At 59.5% G+C, this 27,585-nt stretch overlaps 1 protein-coding gene across 13 annotated transcripts in view; it reads right to left on the reverse strand.

The window, feature by feature from the left end:
* Nucleotides 1-533: 533 nt before the first annotated feature.
* The window catches only part of TCF3 (transcription factor 3), a 36,686-nt gene continuing 9,634 nt past the window's right edge, over nucleotides 534-27,585 (reverse strand). For 2 of the 13 annotated variants that reach the window (XM_060094654.1, XM_060094655.1), the window contains exons 4-19: nucleotides 17,693-17,766; nucleotides 17,448-17,526; nucleotides 14,435-14,502; nucleotides 13,030-13,159; nucleotides 12,280-12,329; nucleotides 10,986-11,088; nucleotides 10,734-10,903; nucleotides 10,507-10,639; nucleotides 10,053-10,111; nucleotides 9,873-9,951; nucleotides 9,025-9,098; nucleotides 8,502-8,732; nucleotides 8,325-8,427; nucleotides 5,624-5,753; nucleotides 5,200-5,435; nucleotides 534-2,918 (exon numbers count right to left, since the gene is read on the reverse strand). In XM_060094654.1, the coding sequence (XP_059950637.1) occupies nucleotides 2,776-2,918; nucleotides 5,200-5,435; nucleotides 5,624-5,753; nucleotides 8,325-8,427; nucleotides 8,502-8,732; nucleotides 9,025-9,098; nucleotides 9,873-9,951; nucleotides 10,053-10,111; nucleotides 10,507-10,639; nucleotides 10,734-10,903; nucleotides 10,986-11,088; nucleotides 12,280-12,329; nucleotides 13,030-13,159; nucleotides 14,435-14,502; nucleotides 17,448-17,526; nucleotides 17,693-17,766 (1,862 nt within the window). In that variant the 3' untranslated portion in view covers nucleotides 534-2,775. Of the gene's footprint in view, nucleotides 2,919-3,131; nucleotides 3,359-5,199; nucleotides 5,436-5,623; nucleotides 5,754-8,324; nucleotides 8,428-8,501; nucleotides 8,733-9,024; nucleotides 9,099-9,872; nucleotides 9,952-10,052; nucleotides 10,112-10,506; nucleotides 10,640-10,733; nucleotides 10,904-10,985; nucleotides 11,089-12,279; nucleotides 12,330-13,029; nucleotides 13,160-14,434; nucleotides 14,503-17,447; nucleotides 17,527-17,692; nucleotides 17,767-27,585 lie in introns of all 13 variants that reach the window. The other 11 variants (XM_060094659.1, XM_060094662.1, XM_060094660.1 and 8 more) reach the window with 11 other exon arrangements.

A 27,585-nucleotide genomic window follows, 5' to 3' on the forward strand; every position in this document is an offset into this window, starting at 1 on the left:
ATTTGGAAATAAGGTCTTTGCAGATGTGATTGGTTAAGATGAGGTCATGCTAGAGATTTTGCGGCCCTAAGGCAATGACAGGTGTGTGTGTAGGAGGGACACCTGGACACAAAACACACAGGGAGAGGCCACCTGAAGATGGAGGTGGAGATCAGGGTGATGCGGCTGCAAACCGAGGCACACCTGGGGCCCCCAGAAGCTGGAAGAGGCAGGAAGGACTCTCCTGGGGTGGGGGTGGTCAGGAGGGAATGCGGCCCTACCACACCTGGACCTGGGACATCTGGCCTCCAGAATGTGTGAGAACAGATTCCTGTGGTTTCCAAGCCCCCCTGCCCACCCACCCACCCGCCGAGCTGTTTTAGCTGTCCAGGAGATGTGCAGTGCGGATGAGCCCACAACCCCCCGGGCCATCCTTGGTGGGATGTACTCAGGCCACCTAGTGAGCGCCTACACCGACACCGGAGGCACCACCTTCCCAACCCCTCTTTTCATCTGTAAGCACACAGCAGCTGAAAGATCCAGGGACAGCAGAGTATTGTCATAAAATGTCACATTTATTGCTACAGTGCTGTTATGTACAGGTCTCCAAATCGACTTTAAAGAGGATCGTTATTAAAAATCCCAAAGAATTCAGCCAGCTGTGTTGACACTTATATAAAATTATTCTACTTAAAAAACTTTTTGTTGTTGTTTTTAAAAAAATCAGTTATCCTGAGGCACTCAGAGCACAATTTTCCCCGTAATTGTGGTTCTTCCCCTCCCCCAAGGCTACTTTTTCCCGTGCTGGGTTAATCTCATTATATATATATAAAATATATAAAACTTAAATTATATATGTAATACACAGTTCAAAAGTTTGTGGGCCTCGGGGGGCCGCAGAGGCTCCTCCGCCCCTGCCCATCTGGGTCTGTGGGTTAGGCCCAAGGCAGAGGGAAACTGAGGCAGGTTCCCCAAAGAGAGACAAGACCCACAGACCAGGGGAGTCACCAAGGAGAGTCCCCTGATCGGTCTCAGGGGCAGACCCCAGGGGATCCCAGGGACCTGGAAGTAGCCCCGGCCCCAAGCTGGGATGTCCTGCTCGTGCTGGCCTTGGGGTTCCCTCAAGCTTCCCGTGGGGCACCCGGCCCCCAGCCATGGGGAGTTCCAGTCTTGAAGAGTCAGGCCACCCCCGTACTCGGGGAGTGAGGGTGGGGTTCTGGGGGAGACACCTGGGATGCTGGTAGGGTGGGGTGTGCGCAGCCAGCCTGGGGGTACGTAAGGCCTCTCTGCAAGGGGTAAAGGGAGGGCAGGTGAGACCCCAGCAGGCCTGACCCCCACGCCCAGGTGACACGTAAGGTGACCAACTGCCCTGGACTTTGTTTAAACCTGGGACAGCCCAAGCCAAGTGGGTTCCCCTGAACACACGGGAGAGAGGGCTACTCGGGGAGGCCTGGGAGTTGGCGCCCAGGGCCTGAGGGCGGCTCACCCTCCTGGTTTGCAGTGGGGCGTCAACCCTGACAGACACACAGCCTAGGGGCCTTTCTGGGCAGGGGGATCCTGTAACTTCCCCAGTCCACACCGGGACGGCCACTTGGGGAGCAGGGGGTTTCTGTGCCAGAGTTCAGAGAATGAAGGATGGGGTGTTTAGGGAGGCCCCCCAGTACCATACTCAGCAACGCAGGCCCCGGGCCCAGGAATGCTGGTCCTCACAAAGTCCCATCTGAGAGAGGTCCCAGGACTTGGAGGGATGTGGGGCTGGCAGGCCGCAGGCAGGGGCCTGGGGGACCAGAGCTGTTTGTGGGGAGGAACTTCGGCTGTGTGACAGGGGAGCGTCCCTGCCTCCTTGGAGGTGCCCCAGCAGGGTGTCCCCCTTCCTGAGGGGAGATCGGGCAGGGGAGGCCCCCACCAAGCAAGGGCCCACTCATTACTTCACAGGAAGCAAAACCACAAGAGCAAGCCCCCCACGCTAGAACCCAAACTGGACGGCACCTGCCACCCCTGGTCCAGTGGCTCCCGGGGCAGGGGGTGGGGAACCTCAAGTTTACACGGGGTCTTTTACAAGTTTTTTGGCCACGCCACGTGGCACACGGGATCTTAGCTCCCCGACTAGGGATTGAACCCATGCCCCCTGCATTGGGAGCGCAGAGTCTTAACCACTGGACCACCAGGGAAGTCCTGGGGTCTTTTTAATACAACTTTCAATAACCTTGTTGATCATGAAATGCAATGCTCATTTCTAGAAACAGCAGCAAAAATAGCAAGACACGAGACTTTTATACAAAAAAATTTGTTGCTTAGAAAACATATGCAAAAAAAGCTAAAAAAAAAAAAGGCATCATTCTTACTAACTTTCTTCTAATTAAAAAAAAAAAAAAACCTCTCATAACTAAGGTTCCTTTTATTTTCCTTAAAAAAAAAAAAAAAAAAAACTCTCAGGCGTAGGCACAAGTTGCTGGTTGGTGGCTGCCGACCAAGCTGGCTCCGCACAGCATTTCCCTTCTGTGAACGGTATGTTTGAGTCTTCACGTTTTATACTTAAGGCATTCATTTTCTCGTCTGACAACGTGTATATACCAAAAACAAAAACAATGCTCCTTGCCACCCAGGCCTGGGCAGCAGGGCCGAGACACAGTTTCAGGATCAGGCCAGAGACCTGGCGGTGGTGTTGCCTTCGGAGCCCCCAGGGCGGTGTTGGCTCAAGGCTGACCACGGGCTGCGTGGGGTGGGGACCAGGCGCCTGGCGTGACTGTCCCAGGTTAGATCAAGGTGGGGTCATTCGTCTGGGCGGCGTTCCTGTCACATGTGCCCGGCAGGGTTGTGGGCCTCGCCCAGGCCGGGGTGGGCGGCCGACAGCACCATCTGGGCGTCTCCGACCACGCCGGACACCTTCTCCTCTTCTCGGCGCTTCAAGCAGGCCGCTTTGGGGTTCAGGTTACGCTCTGGGGGGAGGCGGAGAGCACTGTGGGAGAGGGTCCCCAGGGGAGGAAGGACATGGGGGGGCCCGCACGGCTGCTCCATCTCTCGACCTGTCCCCGTCCCCGAGAAGGCCATGCAGGCCGGGGGTCTAAACAGCAGGATGAGCGTCGGGGGGCGCCGGCGGCTCAGGTCCCCGGTGGGCGGGAGGGCGGGGCGGGGCCGGCCCGGGCGCCTACCTCGCACCTGCTGCTCCAGGCCCAGGATGACCTGCACGGCCTGCTGCAGGATGAGCAGCTTGGTCTGCGCCTTGTCCGACTTGAGGTGCAGCTGGCACATGCGCCCCAGCTCCCGGAAGGCCTCGTTAATGTCCCGCACGCGCACCCGCTCCCGCGCGTTATTGGCCATGCGCCTCTCCCGGTCCCTCAGGTCTTTCTCCTCCAGGGACAGCACCTCCTCCGTACTGCTGGGTCACAGCACCGGGGCCCCGTTAGTCCCGAGCGGGGGTCGTGGGGAGGGCACCCGCTGGCTGCGAGTGCGCATGCCGTGTGCCTGGCAGGAGGCGGGGCCTTGACCCCAACACGCGCGTCTGCAGGGAGCTGGGCACAGCCCTTGCCCCCGCCCGCTCGCCATGCCCAGGACTGGCCAGGAAACAGGGAGGCCCCATGCTCCCACCCCCCCCCCAGGATGACGACCTTCCCCGTTCAGAGCAGCTGCTTGCTGGGCGAAGGAGAGCTGGGCCTGGGGCTCCCAGAGCTCAGGACACTGAGTCCACAGAAGCAAACCAGCTCATAGCCTAGAGACCCCTCATGCCTGGGCGCCACAGGACTGCACCTGCCCCACGTTGGACCCTGGCTGCCTGAGAGCTGGGCCTGAGTGGCCGTTCTGAGCCCTGCTCGCAGGCCCCTGAGGCCTGGCACTTGTGCTGTAACCGCTGGGCAGCGGGCACAGTGTTGAGTCCCCCCAACGAATCTGGAACAGGGGCTCAGAGAGCTGACCACGGCACGGGGTCCACACCCCAGCTCAGGCCCTGGGAGCGTGGGGCTCTGCACAAGCAACCTCTCCGTCTGCCTGTTTCCCTGGGAGCCCGTCCTGCCCGCCCACCCTGCCCTCGGGCCTGAGCGACCCCCACGGGCGGCGGCGGCGGCGGCCGGAGCTCAGGACAAGCGTGCAGACCAAACTGACAGTCAGGCCTCGGGGCCCCTTTCTTCCCTCAAGTCCCGACGGGGGCTGTGGGGGAGGAAAGGCCCGGGTCGCAGCCCTGCCGTTTCAGCGCTCGGGCGCAAGTGCGAGGTAAGGAGGGCAGCCGGTGGGAGTGAGGAGGTGGGCGGCCAGGGTGGGGGAGCACGGGGGGCAGAGAGCAGAGAGGCGGACGCGGCGTGATGCCCACGCCGCCATGGGGACGCGGAAACCCCAGAGCTCAGGGGACAGTGGGCGGCAGACGAGGGCCCTAGCTCCGGTCCAAGCGACAGCGCTGCAGGAGAGAAAGGGTTAACGGGGCAGCGGGGGTGGGGTGGGGGGCGTTAAGGAATCAGCTGGAGGGAGTCACACAGCTTCCCTGACCCTCACTCAGCCTTGGGGATGGGGGGTGAACCCCACCTGCAGGTGGGGACCGATGGGCTCAGGCGCCCCACCAAGTGTCTGCTCAGAGCGAGAGCGACAGTGACAGTCTCTGGGAGCCAGGGGACACGAGTCCCTCCCAGCCGGGCTCTGGGCTTCCTCAGAAGGAAGGGCTGGGCAGGTGGGGTCTTTGGGGTCTCAGGACACAGTTCTGTGCCAAAGTGCCCAGGGCTACAGGGCTGGAGTCCAGTGTCTGTTCCTCTCACTTCAGAGAGAACAATGGGATGGGACTTCCCTGGCGGTCCAGTGGTTAAGACTTCCCCTGCTTCTGTTGCAGGAGGTACAGGTTCAATCCCTGGTTGGGGAACTAGGATCCCGCCTGCCAACGCAGCACGGCCAAAAAAAACCACTAGAGGCGGCAATGGGGCCTGGCCAGGCAGAGGGCCCACGGTCAGGAGGGAGATGGTCACTGAGGAGGGAACGGTCACTGCAGAGGAGGATGGTCACTGGGGGGATAGTCACAGCAGGGAGATGGGAAACGGTCACTGAAGGGGGACTGGTCACTGTAGGAAGCGGAAAGTCAGCAGGGGGAGGTCACTGCAGGGGTGATGTCACTGCAGGGAAAAGGTCACAGGGGGAGGGAGGAAGGTCACAGCGGGGGATGTCACGCAGGGGAGGTGGGCTCCAGGAAGGGAGCAGGGGAGAGCGAGGGCAGCAGTGGGGGAGGGGAGCGGCGCCCCCACTGACCTCGCACCTGCTGCTCCAGGTTCAGGATGACCGACACGGCCTGGTGCAGGATGAGCAGTTTGGTCTGGGGCTTCTCACTGTTGAGGTGCAGCTGGCACATGCGCCCCAGCTCCTTAAAAGCCTCATTGATGTCTCGGACCCGCAGCCGCTCCCGCGCGTTATTGGCCACCCGGCGCTCCTTCTCCCGCTCAGCCTTCTGCTCTGGGGGGAGAAGGTCGTCCTCGTCCTCGTCCGGGCTACGGGGCCAGGGGCCAGAGGGAGACAGTGAGGCGGTGCCGGGCAAGGGCCTGCCGCGACCTCGGGAGCCGGCGCCCCGTGCGTGTGCACGGGCGCCCTGAAAGGCCCCGTGCGCATGCGCAGCCGGCGCCCTGAGGGGGCCCCCGTGTGCGTGCGCAGCCGTCCGGGGGGGTGGGGGGGGCGGCACCTGGTCCGGGCGCGTGGGGCCTTGAGGTCCTTCTTCTCGTCCTCGGCGGTGTCGGCCGCCACGTTCTCTCCGTCCTCCTGCTCCTCCCGCTTGATGTCGCCGGGCCCCGGGGCAGCGCCGCGCCCGAGATCTGCAACGGGCTCGGAGTCAGGGGCCTCCATGCGCAACGGCAAGCCACCCAGAAGCCCACCGAGAGCGGGACACCGGCCTCACGCCACATGCGGGCACCCGTTCCAGACCCCACGGACTGAAAGGCCTTCAGAACAAAGTGCGCCGAAATGTCGTGGCCACTCAGGGGCGGAAAATTGTTTCCTAAAACGCTAAGGAGCTGTCCTCAAAAGAAACAGAAATCGATAAACTTGAATATATCGAATTGAGAACTTCTCATCACCGAGAAAATAAGCGGCTGCGCCACTGGACAGAAGACGCCGTCACGTACAAGCCAGTAAAGGGCAGGTCCCCACGATCCCAAAGAACTGCTACAAGTCAGTGCAGACGTGATGAAGAAGCCCGAGGGGAGCAGGGAGGGCCCCCAGGAGCCTGCAATCTGCATCAACGCTTCAGGAAATGCGAAAATGCTGCGGGTCTGAGTATCGCTTATGGGTGTGACCGCTCTGGAAAACACTTTTTCCACCTTATCTGGAAAAGGCGGGCACGTGTGTGCCCAGCAACTCTCCAACCCAGAATCACACCCGCCACCAGGAGACACGCTCGGAAGGTTCGGTAAAGCGCCCACGCGTGGGCCCAGGGTGGGGCGGGACCTAGTGTCCCGTGAGGCCAGGGCTGGTCCTTCCATGGCAGCTGAGCGAGCAGTCGGCTGGGAAAGCCACCCAGTAGGACGACGACACACAAAACCCCATGCCACATAAAGAGACCCACGGCCGAGAACACACAGCTGCTTGAAACTGCCACGTGGCCGCGGGACTGGCCTGGGCTCTCCCGCAGCTGAACCGCAGGACGGGGGCAGTGCTTAAGAGACCAGCTCGGGGGCTCCCTCAGAACTGCTGCCACCAGGCTGGGGCGTCCTGGGCCCTGTGGGGGCTGAGCAGCATCCCTGCCCCTGTAACAGCCAAAGATGTCCCCAGACGCCACCCAGGTGTGGAGTGACAAAATCTAGACACCCAGGAAGCACGAGTTAAGAGTCAGGCTGGTTCTGGGGTCAGGCTGGTTCTGGGGCTGCAGGGTCCTCAGGTGGGCATGAGGGTTGTGTGGTGGGTTCAGGGGGGCCTTGCTGTCAAATGCGCGCAGCATGTGGCACAGCGTATTTTTCACCAGGTCGATGGGGGCAGGGTGGGTGGAGTCCTGGATCCTCTCCAGGCCTTGGTCTCACCAGCTGTTGCAGGGTCAGCATTAACTGACCCTGGGATGGGTCCCTGTTGACACCCAGGGCCCCAAACCCCAGTGGGCATGCGCAAGCCTGCCACCGTTACCCCCTTCTGTGGATAACCTCGTGCCCAGTGACTTCGCCCCCTCTCGCTACCTTCCCTGGGCAGTTAACAACCCAGAACTCCACCAACGCTGCCCCACTTGCCCTGACGGGGCCCCTCAACTCAGCATCCAACGTCGTGCACCCTCCTCCAGGCCCCTCAGCGCCCGCCCCCCCAATCTGCCCGGGACCCTGGCCCCGCCTGAGACCCTGCCCCACCTGGGACTTGCCCAGGCTCCCCACCATCAACTCCACCGTGTGCCAAGGACCCCGAGACCCCACCTACAGACTGGAACCGTACCTCCTCCTCCACATCTGCAAATCCTTCAAAGCACCTGGAAATCGCCCACCACTGCCCCTCTTCGGCCCCTCGCAGGCCAGTCCATAGCATCCACCCACACCATTCCTCCTGGACCAGCAGTCCCCTCTGCCCCGTTTCCCACTTCCAACCCAAGCCCCCCCCCGTCTGTCCTTCCAGCAGCAGCCACCAGAGGGCGTCTACGAGCACCTGAGCAAGGCCCCGCCCCTCTTCTACCCACAGCCCTCCAGGGCCCTCACCTCCCTGGGGTAAAAGCCCAAGTCCTCCCCAAGGCCCTGCATGACCTGCCCCGTCCCCTCCCCCGTCCCTGCCCTCCTCCCTCTCTCCCCCTCGCTCACTCTGCTCCAGACACACGGACCTCCTTGCTGTTCCTCCAACACACAAGGCACGGCTCTGCCCCAGTGCCTTTGCACGCGTGCACCACCCCCCCCACGCAACTTTCTCCCCAGCACTCATCCTGACACACTTCCTTCACCTTCCAGTTTCCGCACAAGTCACCCCCTTTCTCTGCCTGATCTGTTTTGTTCCCTGGTGCCGAGAAAAGTGCCAGATGTGCAGTGGACGCTCAACATATGCCTTTTGGGACTCTCCCAATTGACCGGGTGAACAGAGAGAGAGGTAGCAACCCACCCCAGAAGCAGCAGGGCCCCTCCCAACCCCTGTGGGATCCTGGCACCAGGCCAGGTAGGGCTTCGGTGATGTGGCAGGGGGCATCTCCCCCCACCCTCCACACCAGTGCCCAGTTAGTTACCCTGGACCTCAGTTTCCTCAACTGGAGATGGGGGTGACAGTCCAGAGTCCACAGGCCGCCTGGAAGGTTGGCGGGTGGCTCTCAGTCCCCATTTTCCAGAGGAGGAATGTGGCTCCAAGGAGTAGTGACGCCCACTGGCGGGCCCACGGCACGGGCCACCCTGGGGTGCAGCCACCCCTACGCAGGGGACGTCACAGGGACTTACCGCTGTAGGAGTCAGGCGGCCGGGAGAGGTCGGGGAGGGCCACGTGGTTGTGCACGAGGCCGCCGCTGCTGGAGAGGCCGTCCTCCGAGTGGCTGCTGCCCACCTGTGGACAAGGGGGGTTATCAGTGCTGGCCTAGCCCCGGCTGACCCCCCAGGCTGCCCTCGCCCAGCACTCACCAGGCCAGCGTGCCGCCCGCCCAGTGGCATGACAGCGCCAGCAAAGCCCGAGGCCAGCGCCCCGTGGCCGGGCAGCAGTCCGTGCACGTCCCCCGCTGTGCCCACAGCATGGCTGCGGAGGACGTGGATGGCCTCGTCCAGGTGGTCCTCCATCTTGCTCTGCTGTGGGGTGGACAGGGGTGAGGGGCCTGGGCTGCCGGGACCCCATACAGCTGCCAACAGCCTAGCTGCCTGTCGTGGGACATGGGCCATGGGCTACAGCCACAGCTTTGGCCACCCACCAGCTTTGGACCCTATTCCCAACAAATTAGCTGAAAAGTTTAACCTGGTCAAGGGGCACCTATCCTGTCGCACGTTCTGCTGTTTCCACAACACCTGAGACCTTACAGGATGTGGCTTTGTGGCCATGGCAGACATGCGAAGCCACCCCCCACCCCAAACGGGTGTCCCTATGTGTTCACAAGCACCTCTGCTCCCCGCGCTCCCATGAGGGTGCACCCTCCCCGGCCCCCAGGACACTCACCAGGCCGTGGAGACCCCCATCGTAGCTGGGCGATAAGGCACCGGGGGCTCCTGCTCGAGGCCACTGTGATGTCCCTGGAAGGGGCAGATGCACGTGAGTGACGGGGGAGTGTGGGGGTGGGGTGTCTGCGCAGCCTGGCCCAGGGAAGGAGAAAGGCTGGGCTGGGAGTCTGCGGCTGTGATGCCCAGACTGGCCACACAGGGGCTCCCACGCCCACAGGGCGGTCTAAGGACCCCTGGTCTGAATTTCAGCCAGGCTGGGGTGTGAACCCAGTGGGCAGGTCACGACTTTGAGCCTCAGTTTCTCCAACTGCAAAACCCACGGGGCAGGCGGCCCCTCCCAGTCCCGCCCCACCGGAGCCCCAGAGGCACCGCGCAGGCCTGTGCGCCCTCCGGAGACCGTGGCCCTCACTTCTCCGCGGCCCCTGGCTGAGCCCCGGGTGCACCCTCTTAGGGACAGGGGATCCGGCCCCCTTGGCAAAGCTGAACATGAGGCATCCAGTAGGTGCCTAACAGCTTTTGGGGTGAATAAACGCCAACATGCCCACACCCTGGAGTCCAGGCGGGAGCCTCGGGCCGGCTGCTCTGCCTCTTGGGCATCCCAGGCCCCCCTGCTGGATCCCACGTGCCCCTTACGCTCACAACGCATGGCCTGCTGTGTCGCGCCTCCTGACCTTTGCCTCTGCTGTGACCTAGGAGCATTGGCTTGGAAGCCCCCCCATCCTCTAGGGAGCCCTCCTTGACAGCCATGGGAACGTGAGCTCTGAGGCATGTGGTCTGTCCAGCTCCCCACCCAGCCAGGGCTACAGTCAGCAGACCCATTCCCCTCCCCCAGCATGGTGCACAGACCTGCCAGGCCCTGTGGGGAGCCCACGGGGGTGGAGGGGCTGGATGAGAAGTTATTGCTTGACTGGTCTGGGGAGTAGATCTGTGACGGGGACAGGGAGAGAGAAAGGGCCACCACGTGGCTGGTCAGGAGTCAGCCTCCTGGGTCACCAACCCAGCCACCCACCACGTGCCAAGTCTCACCGAGGCCAGCGCCTTCCCAAGGGCGTCCCCAGAGCTGCCGGCCGTGGTTCCACGGGAGCCTGTGGGTGGAGAGAGGTAAGGCCCAGCCTCTGGGATGCAGCAGCCCCAGCACCTGGGCCGGGCTTACTCGCCCGACGGGGAGCTCCCTTCTGCATGCAGCTGCTTGCACGGATGCCGCAGCCTGGCCCTGGGCAGCCCCGGTCTCAGTCAGGCGTCTCCTGACGCCTCGCCACATGCTTCCACAGTGCTCTGGGGACAGGCAGGCTGCGGGGCTCGGGGTGAGCAGCCCCCTCACTGCACCTCAGTTTCCCCAAATGAACAGTGGGACCTACGCATCGAGGAGCCACTTTGAAACATCTGAGGGAGCCCTAGCCAGGCGAGGGGGATGCGGTTAATGATGATACCCAGGGCTGGATCCTGAGCCCACCGGGGGTGTGGGGTGAGGGGGCCATACCCAGGAGGCTGTCGGCCCCGCTGACGGGGGGTGTGTGACTGGAGACACTGCTGTAGGCGCCCGTGGGGGCCGAGGAAAAGGTGGACACAGCCGGGAGCCCGCCGTTCACCTCTGCTCCGTGCAGCTGGTAGCCCTGTGTGCGGGGGACGGGGTAGGAGGGGTCAGATGCAGCACTGCCCACACACCTCCCCACCCCGCCCCGGCCACGGCCACCCCGTGGGGCCTACCATGCGCTCGTGCTGGTGCAGGCCGCCAAACCCACCGCTGCCACTGCCGCCCACGGAGCTGCCGCCACCTGCCGGGAGGGGCAGGGGGGATGAGCCCCCACCCAGCATGGGCCCGAAGCCCACCTGGCCTGGGGAGCTCCAGAGCTCGGCCGAGGGGTGCAGGCTGCCGTCTGCGGAGAGGGAAATGGTGAGGTGGGCGGGCAGAGGGAGCCCGGGCCCCACCCCAGGCAACCCGGGCGAGCCCTCAAGTACCTGCCACGTAGAAGGAAGCAGGGTAGGTGCCGCTGGAGGTCTTGGTGGGTGGGTAGGCAGCAGTGTCCCTGCTGTAGTCATCACCTGAGCTGGGTGGGTACACCTGTGCTGGGCCAGCGGGCATGGTGAGGCAGGAGGGGCCGGGCGGGGACCGGCCAGCCCCCGCCCCGCAGCTCCCCCTCCTTGGTCTCCCCCTCCACCTGGAGGACTGTCCACCCCACCGCCCACTTCCCTGTGCTTCTCCAAACCTTCCCTCTAAAACCGCACCTCGGCCCCGCGTCTGAGGCTTTGCTCATGTTACCACCTCTCTCTGCTGTTCCTCCTTCACCCCCACCTGCTGCCCTCCCCACAGTCCCAGCCTTACGCCTGAGGCCTCTGTAGACTGGACCCCCAGCCCAGACTGCCTTTTCCCTCCTTAATCCAGTAAACTCCTATTGATCCAGCAGAGCCCAGCTGTGCCACCCCCAGCCCTGATCACACAAGACCTGGGGGCCTCAGAGGCAGGGCCCCGGGTGAATATCCTGCACCAGAGCAGTGAGACAGCAAACGCTTTCAAGGATCGGCGCCGACCCTGACCAGCTGGGCACTGCAGCAAAGTGCTGGGGTCAACTGGCCACGTCTGCCCCGGCACTGGAGCAGAAAGCGGGGTGCAAGTGCCGAGAGATGGTGGGACAAAGTGGGCTCAGGGGCCTCTCAGATCTGACGTTCCAGGATGTGACATCACGAGCTGAGTCTTAAAACAGCCTCTGGGCCTGCGGCCTGGTATGGGCCAGATCAGCCTCCAGGGCTCAGCACAGAAGGCAAGCAGAGAGGGTGGTGGCCGAGCCGGGGAGGCCAGCAAATTGCCTTTTTTCCCAACGTGATTAAGTCTCGGGAGCACGGTGCTGGGAGCCGCTGACGGCTCGGCACTATCTGTTGGGCCTGGCAGCCCGCCAGCCACCAGGCATCGGGGTGAGGACAGAGGGCAGCCCCAAGCAGGGCGGACGGGGCGGGAAACCCTCTAACTGGCCGCCAGGACGCCTGCCTGCTCCCGCTTCCAGGACCCCGTTCACGCCCTTTCTGAGGTGCCTCGGCCAGAGGAAATCACCTTCTCTTAAAGCAGGAGGGACCCAGGCTAGACCCAGGCTAGAGGTAGCAGGAAGGACTTCCTGGCTACCTCAGGGCTGGGGCCTCAGGGAAGAAGTCCAGCTGAGCCCATGGGGCTTTCGTCAGACCCCACGCAGGACCGGCCCACCCTCGGGAGGGGGTCACGAGAGGCGCTCGGCCTGTGGGGCCCGTTTGTCCCACAACTCACCGAGGACGGGAGACCCGGAGGCACCTTCCGGACTTTCTTGGGCTGCGTGTCTGTTGGGACAAGAGGAGTGAGCACCCCCGGCCAGGCTCCCGCCCTCACCACTGGGAGGGGTGCAGGGGGCCCTTCCCGCTTGGACACTCCTGTCATTAGGGGGTGGGAGACAGCCCCACCCTGCAGCTCGGAGAAGAGACCCCCAAGCTCCCCTACTAAGAGAATGACTTAAACCAGCCTCGGGCCCATGTGGCGAACTCAGAGGGCGGGTGTGTGCCGGGAGCCGGGTCACAGGGTTCATGGACGTGGGAGCCGGTGCCTGCTCCGCGAGCCCCAGCTCCTGGCAGCCGCCCGGTCGCCGAGTCCCAGACCTGCAAGCTCCCCCCCTCGCCGAAACTGCTAAGCCCCAACCCTGGCTTGGGCGCCTCCATGGTGGCCAGGTGCCGCTGACCTTCTGGCTCCAGTGCGGCCCAGACGGGAAGCCGGGGTCCCGGTCCCGGTCCCGCTCACTGTGGGCCCGCGTTGGCACCTGTGTACTTCTGGGTGGGTGACTTTAGCATCACTGAATCAAAGCAACCTCGCTAAACGAAGCGTCTTTCGATAGAACCGCACGGTGCGCAGGGTGTGTATGGCCGGGGAAGCGACCAAGGGCTGTGGGACCCTCGCCGCGCCAATTCAGCGCTGCCCAACCTCACAGGACACGACCGCCAGGACCCACGGGGACCGCCGTCCCCACTGCCCCGCCACCACCCCACTCACCCAGGCTGCCATCCGCCGCTCTCCGCCGAGGGTGACCAGAGTAGGAGTAATAGTGGGGCCCGCCTTTGACGCCTGAGGGGGACAGCGGCCCTGGGCTGCTGAGGGCCAGCTCGCTGGGCAGGAAGCTGGCCTGAGGGAGGGGGAGGGTTAGCAGCTGGTCCCCTGCCCAGCCCCCAGGCCATTCTGGTTTAAAACAACAAAGGCAAGAGTGAGGACCCAGGCCAATTGCAGGGTCCTGGGGTGACAGTGACCTGGGGGCGTAGGTTCCTCCCTGCTGACACCGGTAGCGTTTCTCTTATCTAAGACCTACCGATTCATTTTCATGAAGGAAAAAGACGGGGAGAGAAACACCTTCAAGCCTGAAGATGTGTCGCTGTCTGGGCACTAAACGGGCACAACTATGCTTCAGGTGTCAAGGGAATCTACGTACTTTGTACGTATGCCCCCCCACCTTTTTTTTAAGGTAAACAGTTTAATCTCGCAGACATGAGTTTGAAATAGACTCTCTTCCCAGGAAAGCAACAGTGAGTGGGGTTCGAGGTGCAGTGGAAAGCCTTGGCTTTCCTGTCTGTGAAATGAGCATGTCAGACATTCCACGGCTCAGGGGCATCATGGGGACAGATGGGGCCATCCAAGTTCTGCCCCTGGCCGACGACCTGGGGCCCCACAGGCACTCAGTGGCTGTGACCTGGCTGAGGCCCAGTGTGCACACAGGCGGCACTGCCTGCAGCAGGGCCTAGCTGCACCCTGAGGTTCCAGAACTGCAGGCAGGGGCAGGGAATAAAGCCCTCGGGCGTGGGGCAGGAGAGAGACCCAGGCAGAGACCAGGACAGGAGGCCACAAGGGACCACTGTGCCAGGCAACTGGCCCGTCAGCATCCCAGTGGGGTGGCCACGGGTGACAATCTCGCCCAGGCCTGGGACTGTGCCAAGGCTGGACCACAAGGCTGGGGGCATGGAGCAAGGGTCAGGCCTCGTCTGCCTGGCTGGCCTCGGTTTCCCTGCCACTTGGGGGCCGGTGGGCGGGCAGGTGTCTCCTGGAACCCCTTCAGCTGTGCACAGGGCCCCACAGGCTGGACCCCAGCCTCCCCTTTCCCCATCAACAACCCACCCAGCCTGGCCCAGGGCCTGGGCCTGTTTCAGCATCTGCTGGAGAGTGACCAGCACTTGGCTAAGCCTTCACAGATCAGGAGACAATTGGGACGAATTTGTTTCAAATTAAAACTAGGGAATACAAGTTGGGGTGAAAAGTCAAGAGGTGACTGTGGCCCCCACTGGATACTCCCCGTCCCTAACCACCTGCGCTGCCCCCTAGTCTGGAGACAGGGGCTCTCCAGGCTCCAAGGGCCGCTGGGGGCTGATGGGACCCACGCCCTCCCCTGCCCACCCTGCAGACGCAGCCTCACCTGAGTCAGGCTGCCGACCCCCGCGTCTCTCCCAAAGGGGGTGTATGCGCCCCGCTCGCTGCCCTTGCCTGGGGAAAAGGAAGGAGGATCACCCAGAGCTGACCTAGAGGCGGGCACATGCCCGCATACAGCAGGCGCTCCACAAGTGCACAACACTGAAAACCGTGGTGGGACACTGGTCTCCCCATCAAGTGGCAAGGGGCCGAGGGACAAGTGGGGTTCCAGCCAGACGCTATCCCTGGATGACCCGCAGAGGATTCTGCAAACCCGCCAGGGCCCCCGCGTGCCCCATCCCCAAAGCGGGACAGCACCGACTTAGCTCCCCACCCCCGCCCTTCTCAAGCTTCGGTTTCCTCTGTTCAAGGTCATGAGGTGTCAACTCCCCAGGGTGCTGGGTTCCCAGGGGACAGGTCGAGGTCCCTGGTATCTTGCAAGTTTCGGCACCCAGGCCCTGGGCTCCTGGACAGGGTCAGCTCACGAACAAGCATGTGACATCCCTGGGGACGCTGATTCAAGCCACTCGGGGCGAAGGAGCCCTTCCTCTGTGTGGGTGGGGAAGACCGAGCTGTGGGGGGACAGCCTGCCCGAGAGAGCAGCTGGTGTGAACAGACTCCTGCAGCTACACAAACACCTGGATCCAGCCTGGCCTGAAGCAGGTCCCTGGACCCATCAGTACCTGAACAATTTCAGTTTGTTTCTGGCTTCAGCTGGGCACCTATCCTGACTGAGGGTGGACCTTAACCAGCCTTACCGTAAGCAAGGAATCAGAATGCTTGACTAATTTGGTTTATTCTCAAACTGGGTGTGGGGGGCGGGAATTCTCCCCTCTATCCATTTATTTCTTGAATATTTTTACTTATTTTTTGGTCATGCTGCACAGCTTGTGGGACCTCAGTTCCTCGACCAGGGATCAAACCTGTGCCCTCGGCCGTGAAAGTGCCGAGTCCTAACCACTGGACCACCAGGGAATTCCCTCTCCCCTTGATTTTTTTTTTTTTTTTTTTTTTTTTTTTTTTTTTTTTTTTTTTTTTTTTTGCGGTATGCGGGCCTCTCACTGTTGTGGCCTCCCCCGTTGCGGAGCACAGGCTCCGGACGCGCAGGCTCCGGACGCGCAGGCTCAGCGGCCATGGCTCACGGGCCCAGCCGCTCCGCGGCATATGGGATCCTCCCAGACCGGGGCACGAACCCGTATCCCCTGCATCGGCAGGCGGACTCTCAACCACTTGCGCCACCAGGGAGGCCCTCCCCTTGATTTTAAAAGGACAATTTCAAGTGGACTCTTGGAGCAAATGCCATTTAGGGGGCAGGGAGAAGGACCACGCTCCTACCAACACAGCAGATGCCCCACAGGCCACGCCCACCAGCTCAAGCTCAGGGCAGGTGACACAGGGCCCATTTAGGGATGAACAAACCACAGCCTGGAGGCCAGAGGGAACTCGCCCCCAGTCCAGAGGGTGCACTCCTCCCTCCCTTCCCAGGGTGGCCGTGGGAAGCAAAGCTGGCCGGCCCAGCCAGGGCTCTGGGCTCCCCACTGCAGGGTGGGGCTGCTGTGGTTTGACCCTGCGTACAGCAGGCACCAAGCAGGGGCATCCTGAAAGGAAGGCTGAGGGAGGCAAGGAGAGAAAGCAGAGGTTCTGGGAGGGGACCTGCGAGGACCACGAGCCCTGTGGGTATACAGCAGGTACCCAAGCCATGCACCGGGCCCGGGCATCAGGGTATGAGAGGGAGAAGGAGGACAGACACCAAGAGCAGAACCACCAGGTCTCACTGAGGAGCTGGACCAGGTTGGGGGCCGCACGGGAACAGAGTGACCTTCGCCCCCTGGGCCTGGCACTCACCGCCTGCTGCCCCACCATGGCTATCACCAGCCCCAGTCCACGGGCAAGAAAACCAGGGCCCAGGGAGGCCGAAACTGCGCCCACCTCCCCACTGTCTCCCTGGGCCTGGCCTGGGCTCCCTGCTGCACTCTCTGAGCTCCTCAGCCACTGGGGCGTGTGACACAGCTGGTCTCTGGGCCCTGCTGACCAGGCCCGGCCGTGGCAACTGCCTGTGCCAGGAAGAAGCCGAGGAAGGGACAGCAGAGGGGAAGTGGTGTCGCAGCAGGTGCAGAGGCCACCCGGCCAGCCCTCACCTCCCGTCTGGGAGACGCACACAGACTCCCGCCAGACACAGTGCTCCCCCTCCCCGCCCGGGACTGCGCCCAGGCCACGCTCGCCCATCCGGCTCCTTCCATGCGCCAGCCCACAAGGGCTGGACCCCAGGCCCTCCGGCCTTGGCTGCCCCACTGGTTGGCTGGGCCTGGCAACCAGACTTCACCCACCTCCCCCAGCAGCCACCAACCCCGCCGCCATGCACCTCGGCCTGGGAACCGCTGGGGATGGCACCAAAGGAGCCTACCTCACCCGGCTATCATGTGCAAGGACCTCGTGTCTCAGGAGCACCGGGAGTGCGCAGCCCAGGCCCTGAGGCGGGAGCTGACCCACCCCCTGGCCCCTTTCAACCCCCAGAGATGCCAGCTTTGCAGTCACCCCGACACTCCCTCAGAACAGGGAGGGCCCAGGCTCAGCAGGGCCAGCGCTCAGACACCCAACCAGGGCCTGAGGGTCCCAGAGGCTGGGTCCCTTCTCGCTGAGCCTCAGTCTGCTCATCTGCAAGATGGGGGTGGGCCTTCGGGCCTGGGGAGCCAGGTGAGTCCTTACCACTGGCTACGCAGAAAGCTCCGTGAGAATCCCCATCCCTGCAGGTCGGGAAACTGGGGCTAGAGAGGGGACCCTCGTCCAGGTCCCGATCCTGATTCTCACGGTCAGGATGCCGGTGCTCTGGGGAGAGCAGGCGAGGGGGCCGGCCTCAGACTCGGCCTCCCCAGGTTGTCGGGAATCCGGAGTCCACTTCCCGGCAGGCACCTGGCTGGTCCCCACCTGTGTCCTCTGCTCTGGGTGGCCATCCCGGAAGCCCCGGTGCTCAAGGACCGAGCGGGCACGGGGGTGGGGGCAGGGACCATGTTGACACTCACCTCCGAGCCCAGGTCCCAGGAATGTGGATGAAGTGAGGGTGCTGTGGGACTCACTGAAGTGGGCGCCATCACTGTAGGTCTGTGGGGGGCACGGGCAGGGATGAGGGAGGCTCGGGGACACCTCCGGGTCAGGATGCAACCGCGCGCCACAGAGCCCCTGCAGGCCAGGCCAGGGTTCTCCTCACGCCCACCCACCCCCACCCCCACCCCCACCCCAGGGTCTCAGGCCTCCACGGGCTCCTCACCCGGCTGGGGTCGAAGGAGGAACTGTTCTGCTCGCCGGCGCCCCACGAGCCCGAACTGGGCCGGTCCTCGAGACCTGCAGGGCAGGAAAGGCAAGGTTAGGGGCCCGGCCCCTGGCCGCTCCACACCAGCCGCGTTGCCTCGGGGAGCCCTCACTCGACCTGGGAAGCTTTCCAGGCCCCTCCTGACCCAGCCTGGTGCTGAAGCCCGTCCAGATGCACCCACCCTAGCACTACCCATGGTGACACCACTGCCAGCGGCAAGCACCCCGGACACACCGGCACTAAGCAGACCTCCGGGTCCACGGCCCAAGAAACAATTCCACCACCAGCTGCTGGCAAACTCGCCATTGCTGCTGGCACACTTCTACCCTCCCATCCAGCCCCCAGCCCACCCTGGACGGAGCCCTCACTCGCACTCTGGGCTTCCCTCCCCAGGCCCAAGTCCCTCCCTCTGGCCCAGGCTCATGAAGGCGTCAGGGAATGGGGATGAGGGAGGATCTCTCATCTCCAGAGTGGGAGCCTCCCCCTTCCCATCTCTGCCAATTCAAGAGGCGGGGCCGACCCTTTGTTGAAGCAACAGCTGCCGCCGACTACCCGACTACCCAACTACCCGCCAGGCTGGCGGGCAGGGAAGGAGAAATCCAATCCCGTAAGATAGGCGGGGCCCTGAGGCCCAGGTGTGGCAGGGTTAGCCACCGTGGGGACAAGGACCTTGGATGGAGGGTGGGCAGGGCAGGGCCCTTATCTCCCTGAACACTTGCCCAGGGGCCCAGCCCAGGACCCGGATCTTCCCAGCAGGCAGGCACACGGGCCTGCACCCTTCCTGGGCGGGTGGGCTCCAACACCGTGCATCAGGGGCCACGGGGCTCAGGGCCTGGACAAGCAGAACGGGAGCAGTCCCCGGGCCCCTCCCAGCTGTGCCTCAGTTTCCCTCCTCTTCAGATGGGGTCACAAACACGCCCTACTTTGCAGGGCTGGGGGTATCCACGTACGAGTCTGAGTCAAACCTGCCCAGGCCAGGCTGGGCCGGAGAGGCCGTGCCCAGCCCTGCCATCTGTGCCAGGGGACGTGCCCCACCCCACCCCCGACCCCACGTGGTGGACATCCCGAACACCCCAGCCAGAATCCTTCACCCTGCCCTCCTCTGCGCATCTGTACCAGAAACTTCTTTCAAATTGCATCCTTCTCTTTTGGTGCCTTTTGAGTTAATCATTCCCCTGGAGGGTTGGTGTTTAATTGCTGTCTGATTTGCATAATATGCATATTAATCTCCCAGTCTGATAAATATTCCTATACCTCGGTTAGATTCTGTTTCCTAAACAAAAATTTCCAATGTGATTACAATGAGGAGCTGGAGGCCGCCTTGGCGGGCAGGGGGTCAGACAGAGCTCCCATGGTCTCCACAAATCCATCTAACATTTGGCACCAGGTTTGGGATGTCTGCATCCCAAGGTCCTGAGTCCCCACTTGGGCTCTGGCGACGAGAGCAACTGGTGAAGGGGGGGTGACCCTGGGCGAAGGGCCAGCACCCGAGCCCCAGTTTCCCTCCACGGCCACTTACTTGTCATCCCCTCGCTCTCCGGTGCCCACCCACGAGCTCGTTCCACTCTGGGTCCCCCACCCCCAGGGCATCCACCACGGGCCCCAGAGTCGCCAGGACCCTTGAGCAAGAGCAGGAGGCCAGGTCCAAGGCCAAAGCAAGGCCTTCCCACCCCCCGAGGGCTGGCAGGGTGATGGGCGCTCCTGGGGCCGACACCCAGGGACCCCTCCAACTTGGGCCCCACAAGCTTCGGGCAGAAGAACCCAGGCCCTGCTCTGCCCTTTCTGGTAAAACCCCCCAACCCAGCCCCAGCCTCCCCGATGCTGGAGACCAGACGACAGAACGAGGGAGGGGCCCTCCCCCACCGCTGCCATTAATAGATATTAACCCCCCGCTGGTTAATTATGCATTTTAAATAACCGATCATGAATATTCATAACATCTCTTGTGCACGTTCTAATTAAAATGTACTAATAGAATAAGACGTTGCTGACGCAGTATAATTTTTTCTTTTTAAAGTGCTGGAGGTGAAGTGGTGGCAGGGCAGCCCCCGGAAAGGTCATCTCTCTGCTCAGACTGGGCCCTGCCCCCAGGAAGAGGTGGGAGATCGATCAATTGAGCAGAGGGCCGACCGCCCCTCGGAGTTTCAGATCTGATCCCAAGTCACCCCAGGTGACAGAACTGCTGCCGCCAGGATGACCAGTGTGGCACAGCTGGACCCGCCCAGCCCGGGCCCCAGCCGGACGCCACCTTGGCTGGATGACATGGGGGGGGCCCTCTGAGTGGCCTCCGTCCCGACTGATTCCTCCAGGGCAGGTGTGCCAACTGTGACTGGACCAAGTCTTGCCCTTGCCTGCTTTTGTCAGTAAAGTTTTATTGGCGCATGGCCACGGACGTTTGTTCCCTGTATACAGCGGTGCTGGTTACAACGCAGGGATCAGCTGCGATACAAACTGTCTGGCCCTTTACAGGGAAGGTCTGCTGACCCAGGCACAGAGAAGATTCCAGGAGCCAGTCCCTCCGTAGAAAGTAGCCAGACTAGCAGACTTCGGTACCTGGAGTGTGGGGAAGACGTAGTCACAGGGCCTAGGCATGGCCCTGCTCCATCCCCAGGTAGTCACAGGGCCTAGGCATGGCCCTGCTCCATCCCCACCACAAACCTGTCGCATAGCCACGGTCGTCAGGGGCTTCGTCCTGCAGCCCCAGCTCTGTCAGCACCCCCTCGCCCGGGTGCCCGGGTGCCCGGGCTAAATCCCGGGAGCCGTCCTCTCCCCTTCCCTCACCCCACTGCCCCCCACCCGTGGCCTCGGATCAGAGCCTGGCTCGGCCCTGTGTCCCCTGGGTCAAGCCCCATCCGTACAGCAGTGTCCCCCCCACCCCTGCCCACACTCCACCCCGAGCAGCCTGATGGAGCTTCCGGAAGCCAAACCTGCCTCTCCTCCCTCCTCCTAGCCTCTCCCATGGCTCCCCACTGCTCTCAGGGTAAAGACCAGACCCCTCCCTCACCGCCCTTCGCCCCCAGCTCACTCCTCCCTGCCCAACAATTGAGCAGATCCCCAACCCCGACCCAAGCTCTGCCCCAGCAGTCCCCACACCTGCTAATCCTTCATCCCCTGTCAGGGAGGTCGCCTCGCTGGCCCCGTCCCCAGCGTTGCCTGAACAGGGCTGGCCCCCCAAAAAACTCGACAAATATCTGTTTTTGGCTTCTTCGTTGCTCTGATAACTATCTAACCAATCACAATGTCCTCCGGAGGTGCCATCCTCCTGCGGTGCCATCCTCCTGCAGTCACAAGCAGCTGCTACGGGACTGGCGGAAAGACCTCCCCACTCGACGAGATGTTAATTAACGCACGATTAGATGACCCTGTGTGGCTAAGCGGCTGCTGTGCTGGACGTGTGGCCCCCCCAAGTAAAGACTAAAGTAGCAACAACAATAAAAATAACCACCGTGCACCATGATCACATCTGAGAAAAAATTAACAGCCCTTAAGGGCAGCCGTCTGCCGGTCCTCACGTTAGTGTTTCCTTCCTGCCACTATCAGCTCCCCCTCTGGCTTTTTCCCCTTAGAATTAAAATCCCCAAGAAACGGGATGTTGGCCTGTTCACCAGCACATGGGGTCTCACGAGGGGCAAGACCAACACAGGTGTGAGTCAGGAGAAAGTCCTTCCTCAAGTGGGCCGGGGCCTCCCTGCACGGGCCAGTGGGGTCCTCGCCTCTCTTCCTGTGGTGTTTGGGGCAACTTCTGCACTCTTACATCACTTCAGACTTGAAGGAAAGCTGCGGGGAGATGCACGATGTGCCCTAAACCCAGACCCTCTCATCGCTTATATGCGCCCCCTTTTTCATTTGCCCCTCCGTGTTCACAAGCTGCTACGCTTGTTTCTGGCCTTCAGAGTTTCAAAAGTTGGTAGGAATTCCAGGGCGCCAGGGAGCTCCCGCCAGAGGGAGCAGGTTCCAAGTGGCTGGAGGAAAGTGCCGGAGCGGCTCACAGCCCTTGCTGTTCCTGCCCCTGAAACTGGGGGTGGGGAGACAGGGGACCTGGAGCTGCGCCCAAGCAAGCGGACCTGAGGCTGGAGAGGAAGTGAGTGGAGGGCACAGCCCACTATTTCCAAGAGCAGATGGTCCCCCAAACCAGGGCTTGGCTCCAACCCAACCTCTCCTGAACCCCCGGAGCAGCAACCCCCCAACCCGAGGCTTCCCCAATGGGCAGAGCTGGTCCTCAGGTGGGGGGCCCACAGATGCATGGTAATTCAGAGGAACGGGGTCCCCCAGCTGCAGAAACTGCCCTGCCCCCTCCTTCCTGTGAATTTCAGATTCGAGACCAAAGCAACAGCAGAAAGACCCCATCCTGCTTCAGCCTCAAGGGGGACCCCTCTACCCAACAGCAAGGATGGGAGGATCTCACCCACCCCACCGCTCAGCCAAATATGAGCTCAGAATCCCAGCTGGGACCTCCCTGCAAGAAACAGGCCCAGGGCGAAACAAACGTGGAACACATAAGATGGACATTCACAGATTTAGGATTTATCCCAGGAAACGGAAGCATATCTAAGACCACCACCATGCGCCGTCAAGGAAACTACAGAGCTTGTGGGTGCCGTAAAATAGAAGGAAGATAAGGCTTCAGGGAGAGAGGAAGAGCGAAAGCAGGAAAAACTAATAAGTTTTTGCTGCCAATTCACAAGAGATTTTAAAAGCAGCATCAGAGGCGGCAAGGCAGAAGTGACAATGCAGAAGAGGTGATCCAACAGAAGGGTGGGTTCTGGAGATGCCCCCAAACACCGGGGAAGGGGGGATTCTGAGACCACGGACACGAGGGCCTAACACGAGCCCAGACACCGGAGCCGGCATCCTGGGAAGAACAGGAAAAACACCCAAACCTGGAGTTAGAGAAAAACCCGGAAAAACACGCGCGCACTCCCTGGAGGCTGTGTGCGCACGATGACACAACCCACGGGGCTGGAGCTGAGGGAAGGAAGGCGAGGGCCCGGGAATTCCACCCCCAACCCACTGCCCCTCACAAAAGGCAGGCGCCAGGTGCACATCCAGAGCCGCACCCCTCCCTGGAGAACATCCCCAAGGGAGGGGAGTCCCAGCACAGACCCTGCGAGTCTGGAGGACGTGATGGTGCAGGGAGGCTGAGCCCATCTGGGCCATGCGTTAAGTTAAACTAAGTGGAATTTCGACACCATCCCAAGAACAGGCACCAGAGCCCGCAGGTGCCGCGCTGCTCCAGGCACTTCCTGTGGTTTATCCCACTGAACCCTTAAATGGCCGCCATCAACCTCACTTCCCAGGTGAGGAGACTGAAGCCTCGTAAGTGACAGAATGAACACAATAAGGACAACGTATTTATACCACACAGGAGGGGTGGGGAAGAACCCTTTCCTGCAGGACAAGATGCGACGTCAATTCTGAGGCAGAAGGAGCCAGACATGGGAGGCTTCAGCACATTCCCTAAAACCATCAGAACCACCAGCAGCACAGCCTTCCAAACCCAACCCAAGAAAAGACACCAGGCACAACTGCAAGAAAAAAGTATAAAGACGTGAAAACATACAATAAGAGCATGGAAAGTATAAGACAGATGCAGACTCAATTTTTTTGAAAGCTGAGAACACAGCACCTACAGAAAACAGTTCTGGAACGAGTGACTCAGGAAAACAATCCGATGCACATAGATATACCAAGCAACGCAAGTGAAAAGGAGGGGCCATCACATTCATAGAAAAGTCTGAATTCAAGGCGCAAGCTCTCACGTGGAATAGAGGGTGGGTTTTTGTCAACAGTGGGTTGGACCCACAGAGAACATCCCACCACCCTGGGTCCTTGACACTGAACAAATTAGAAGTCTAAACGTGATGGGCAGGAGATGAAGACCTCACAGCTCCGTGTCCAAGTATCCCTCAAGCCCTCAGGAATAAGGATAAACGCGGCCCCCATTTCAGGAGAGTAGGAACGCCCTGCATCTACCCAACAGCAGCACAGCCCAAGCCACGGTGACTTTTGCATCGGTGACCTAGAAATTAGCCAATCGAGGAATAAACACTCCACGGCCAACCTGGAAATTGGAAATCTCTGAAGAACCTGACTCAAAGAGAAACGTGTTTTTTTTTTTTTTTTTTTTTTTTTTTTGCGGTATGCGGGCCTCTCACTGTTGTGGCCTCCCCCGTTGCGGAGCACAGGCTCCGGACGCGCAGGCTCCGGACGCGCAGGCTCCGGACGCGCAGGCTCAGCGGCCATGGCCCACGGGCCCAGCCGCTCCGCGGCATATGGGATCCTCCCAGACCGGGGCACGAACCCGTATCCCCTGCATCGGCAGGCGGACTCTCAACCACTTGCGCCACCAGGGAGGCCCGAGAAACGTGTTTTAAAAATTATTACCAAGAATCTATTAAAAAAAAATAATGAAAATACGCATTATTGAAACCAACGGGATATGGCCAATGTGGTCCTCGGAGGGAAATTTATAACCCTCAACATGATTACTGAGCAAGAGAACAGTGATAAACAAAAGGGCCTTCTATTCAAAAGTCAAAAGAGAAAAAAGAAAAGAAAAACTAAAAAAACGGGAGGAATTAAAACAGAACTAGTGGGGAATTCCCTGGTGGTCCAGTGGTTAGGACTCCACGCTTTCAATGCCAGGGCCCGGGTTCGATCCCTGGTTGGAGAACTAGGATACCACAAGTCACACAGCACAGCAAAAAAATGGATATAAATTAATTAAATTAAATAGAAGTAGTGAAGAGAAAAGCAGTTAATTGATACACATCGATTCGTCAATGAAGCAGATTCCTTGGGGAAAAAGTCAATAATACAGACACGAGGGCTTCCCTGGTGGTGCAGTGGTTGAGAGTCCGCCTGCCGATGCAGGGGACACGGGTTCATGCCCCGGTCTGGGAGGATCCCACATGCCACGGAGCAGCTGGGCCCGTGGGCCATGGCCGCTGAGCCTGCACGTCCAGAGCCTGTGCTCCACAACGGGAGAGGCCACGACAGTGAGAGGCCCGCGTACCGCAAAAAAAAAAAAAAAAGAAAAGAATGCAACATGAACCATTTTTAAATGTGCCTGAAACGGATGATATTTTTTCCCCCCTAACAAAATGCTAGAATTGACAAGAGGAGTGGACAAAATCACAACAGGCCAATCGCCGCAGCAGAAATAAAGCAGTTGGGGAAAGTGTCACATGCAAACAGGGTGGCGGTCTGCTCCCCAGTGCCCAGAGAATGGGGGGCCCCACTTGCTGGAGACTGTTCCAGAGAAACTGGTGCAGAAACATGGCAGGGAGCCACAAGAAGCCTCAGTGCCACACGACATGGGAACACAGGCAAAATGCAAAACGGATGCTGGCAGATCTGGTCTGGCAGCTAAACAAGGATATGGACCAAACCCAAAATTCAGGGAGCGTCGGGGTGAGAAAAACCATTAATGAACAGCGTCAGGACGTGGGGAAGGAGGAAACCAGGGGCTGTCCTGAGACACCCAACACACCACAGTGATGCCAATCACTTGTGTGGATGGTAACATAGGACCAGAAGGAAACGCCCTGAACATGATAAACACAGACAGTCAGAGAGATCTATCTTGAATTGACAGCCAGGATCAGGCCCGGTCCTGCTGACAAGAAGCCAAAGAGCACACACCCAATGTGGTTCTAGAAACACTTGCTGATGTGAAAAGGCACATGGCCTCCACACCAGGATGGAAGAGGCCTGAGGATGATTTACCTGGAAAACCAAGTCAAGGGAAGAATGCAAATAATCAGGGGATGTCAGGAGGCAACCAGGTAGAAAATATGGTAAAAAAGATCCCCAAACCACAGCATGGAAAATCCTAAAACACCTAGAAACAACCCTCACTGCAAAAGTATGTGAGCAAATTAAGAAAGAAAGAAAACTATAAAATGGCTAAGTGCCTTATGCTTTCATTTTCAAAGTTTATCTTAAAAACTTAATATTAAGGGTCAAAACTTAAGGGAGAAGACACCAAGTTCTTACAACATGAAAATGCAGTACTATAAACACAAACAGTTCTTCCGAAATTTACCCATGAATTTAACATAACATCAAAATCCCAACAGGTAGGTTTGTTTTGGAGGGATGTGGGAGGAGACATAACAGTTATTCTAAAGATCATGAAAAAGAATCAGCATATCTGAATATGGGGTGGAGGGGGGACCTGAAAAATAACAATTGAAGACTATAAAAACACCACAAAGCTAAAGTAACTAGGGGACTTCCCTGGTGGTCCAGTGGCTAAGACTCCACACTCCCAATTCAGGGAGCCTGGGGTGTTTGATCCCTGGTGAGGGGACTATATCCCACATGCCACAACTAAAGACCCCACATGCCACAACTAAAGACTCTGCATGCTGCAACTAAAGACCCCACATGCCACAACGGAAGATTCTGCATGCCACAACTAAAGATCCCACATGTGGCAATGAAGATCCCACACGCTGCAACTAAGACCCCGCGCAGCCAAATAAATAAAAGAAAAAAAGAAAAATTTAATAGTAATTCTAAAAAGCCACAGTAACTGACACCGGGTAGTACTAAAGTAACAGGAGCGTAAAAAGATGAGACAAAAATTCATGGGTAAATGGCAATTTAGGAAATGCTTTAAGGCATTTCGAACCACCAAGAAAGGTTTTCTTGAGTTTATTCCGTCATCCTAGAACTTCCTAAATTAAATGCTTACTCCATTTCTTTTCATTGTATCTGAACACTGTCAAAGGCTATGAGTCTTCCCTAAATACAGATTTAGCTGCACCTTGTAGTTTCAGTGTGTTTAGATTATTGCTGATTTCTGTCTAGCCTGTTTTAATTTCCTCTTTAACCCAAAGGTAAACAAAAAGGAATTTTGTTATTTCCAAGTCATTAAGCTTTTTACTTATTCCTACATTTTTTGGTCTTTCATTTCCAGTTTTACCACATTGTTCTCAAAGAATATGGTTTATACTTTGGTCACTTTTTTTATGTTACAGGTTTTTTTTGTGCACAGTATGTGATCAATTTTTATAAGAATGGTATGATCTCTTTTACAAGGCATGGCCTTTAAAGGTAAGTGCTTCTAACTGGAGGTGCCCCTCAGAATTGCCTGGAAGCTCTTACAGGCCCCATCCCAGGCTTTTTATCAGTGTCTCTGGGTCTAGAGCCCAGGGGTGTGTGTTCTGAGCAGTCCCACAGGTGAGCTGGATGTGTGCCCTTGGCCAGGAACTGCTGCATAAGCTCAACCTTGATCACTTCACTGTTGAGGTTCTCTACCTCCCACTTATTTTTCACTTTTTTGCTCTGCCAAGAACTGCAAAGGCATGCTTTTCTGCCCTCCAGCATCTTTTCCCATATATTCCTCAACTTGATGGAATGAGGAACAGGCACATTCATGACTGTCACATCTGCAATGCAGAATGGACTATGCCATCTAATTCTCAAGGATTTTGCAGAAATGGCACCAAAGCTAGAACAACATAGAAGACTTGACAACAAAAAACTGAAACCTGTAAAGCACTGAGACAAATTAAAAGTCTCCATCAGGGCTTCCCTGGTGGCGCAGTGGTTGAGAGTCCGCCTGCCGATGCAGGGGACACAGGTTCGTGCCCCGGTCCGGGAAGATCCCAAATGCCGCGGAGCGGCTGGGCCCGTGAGCCCAGCGTCCGGAGCCTGTGCTCCGCAGCGGGAGAGGCCATGGCAGTGAGAGGCCCGTGTACCGCCAAAAAAAAAAAAAAAAAAGTCTCCATCAACAACGGTTATAGATGAAAACTTAGGGAAAAGGCTGCAGATCACAAGACTAACATCCTTCCTCTATAAAAAGCTCTTACAAATCAGTAAGTGCAGCATAGTGCAGGAGT

This window comes from Mesoplodon densirostris, chromosome 3, assembly GCF_025265405.1.
Source record: "Mesoplodon densirostris isolate mMesDen1 chromosome 3, mMesDen1 primary haplotype, whole genome shotgun sequence".
In the NCBI taxonomy this organism is placed as follows: domain Eukaryota; kingdom Metazoa; phylum Chordata; class Mammalia; order Artiodactyla; family Ziphiidae; genus Mesoplodon; species Mesoplodon densirostris.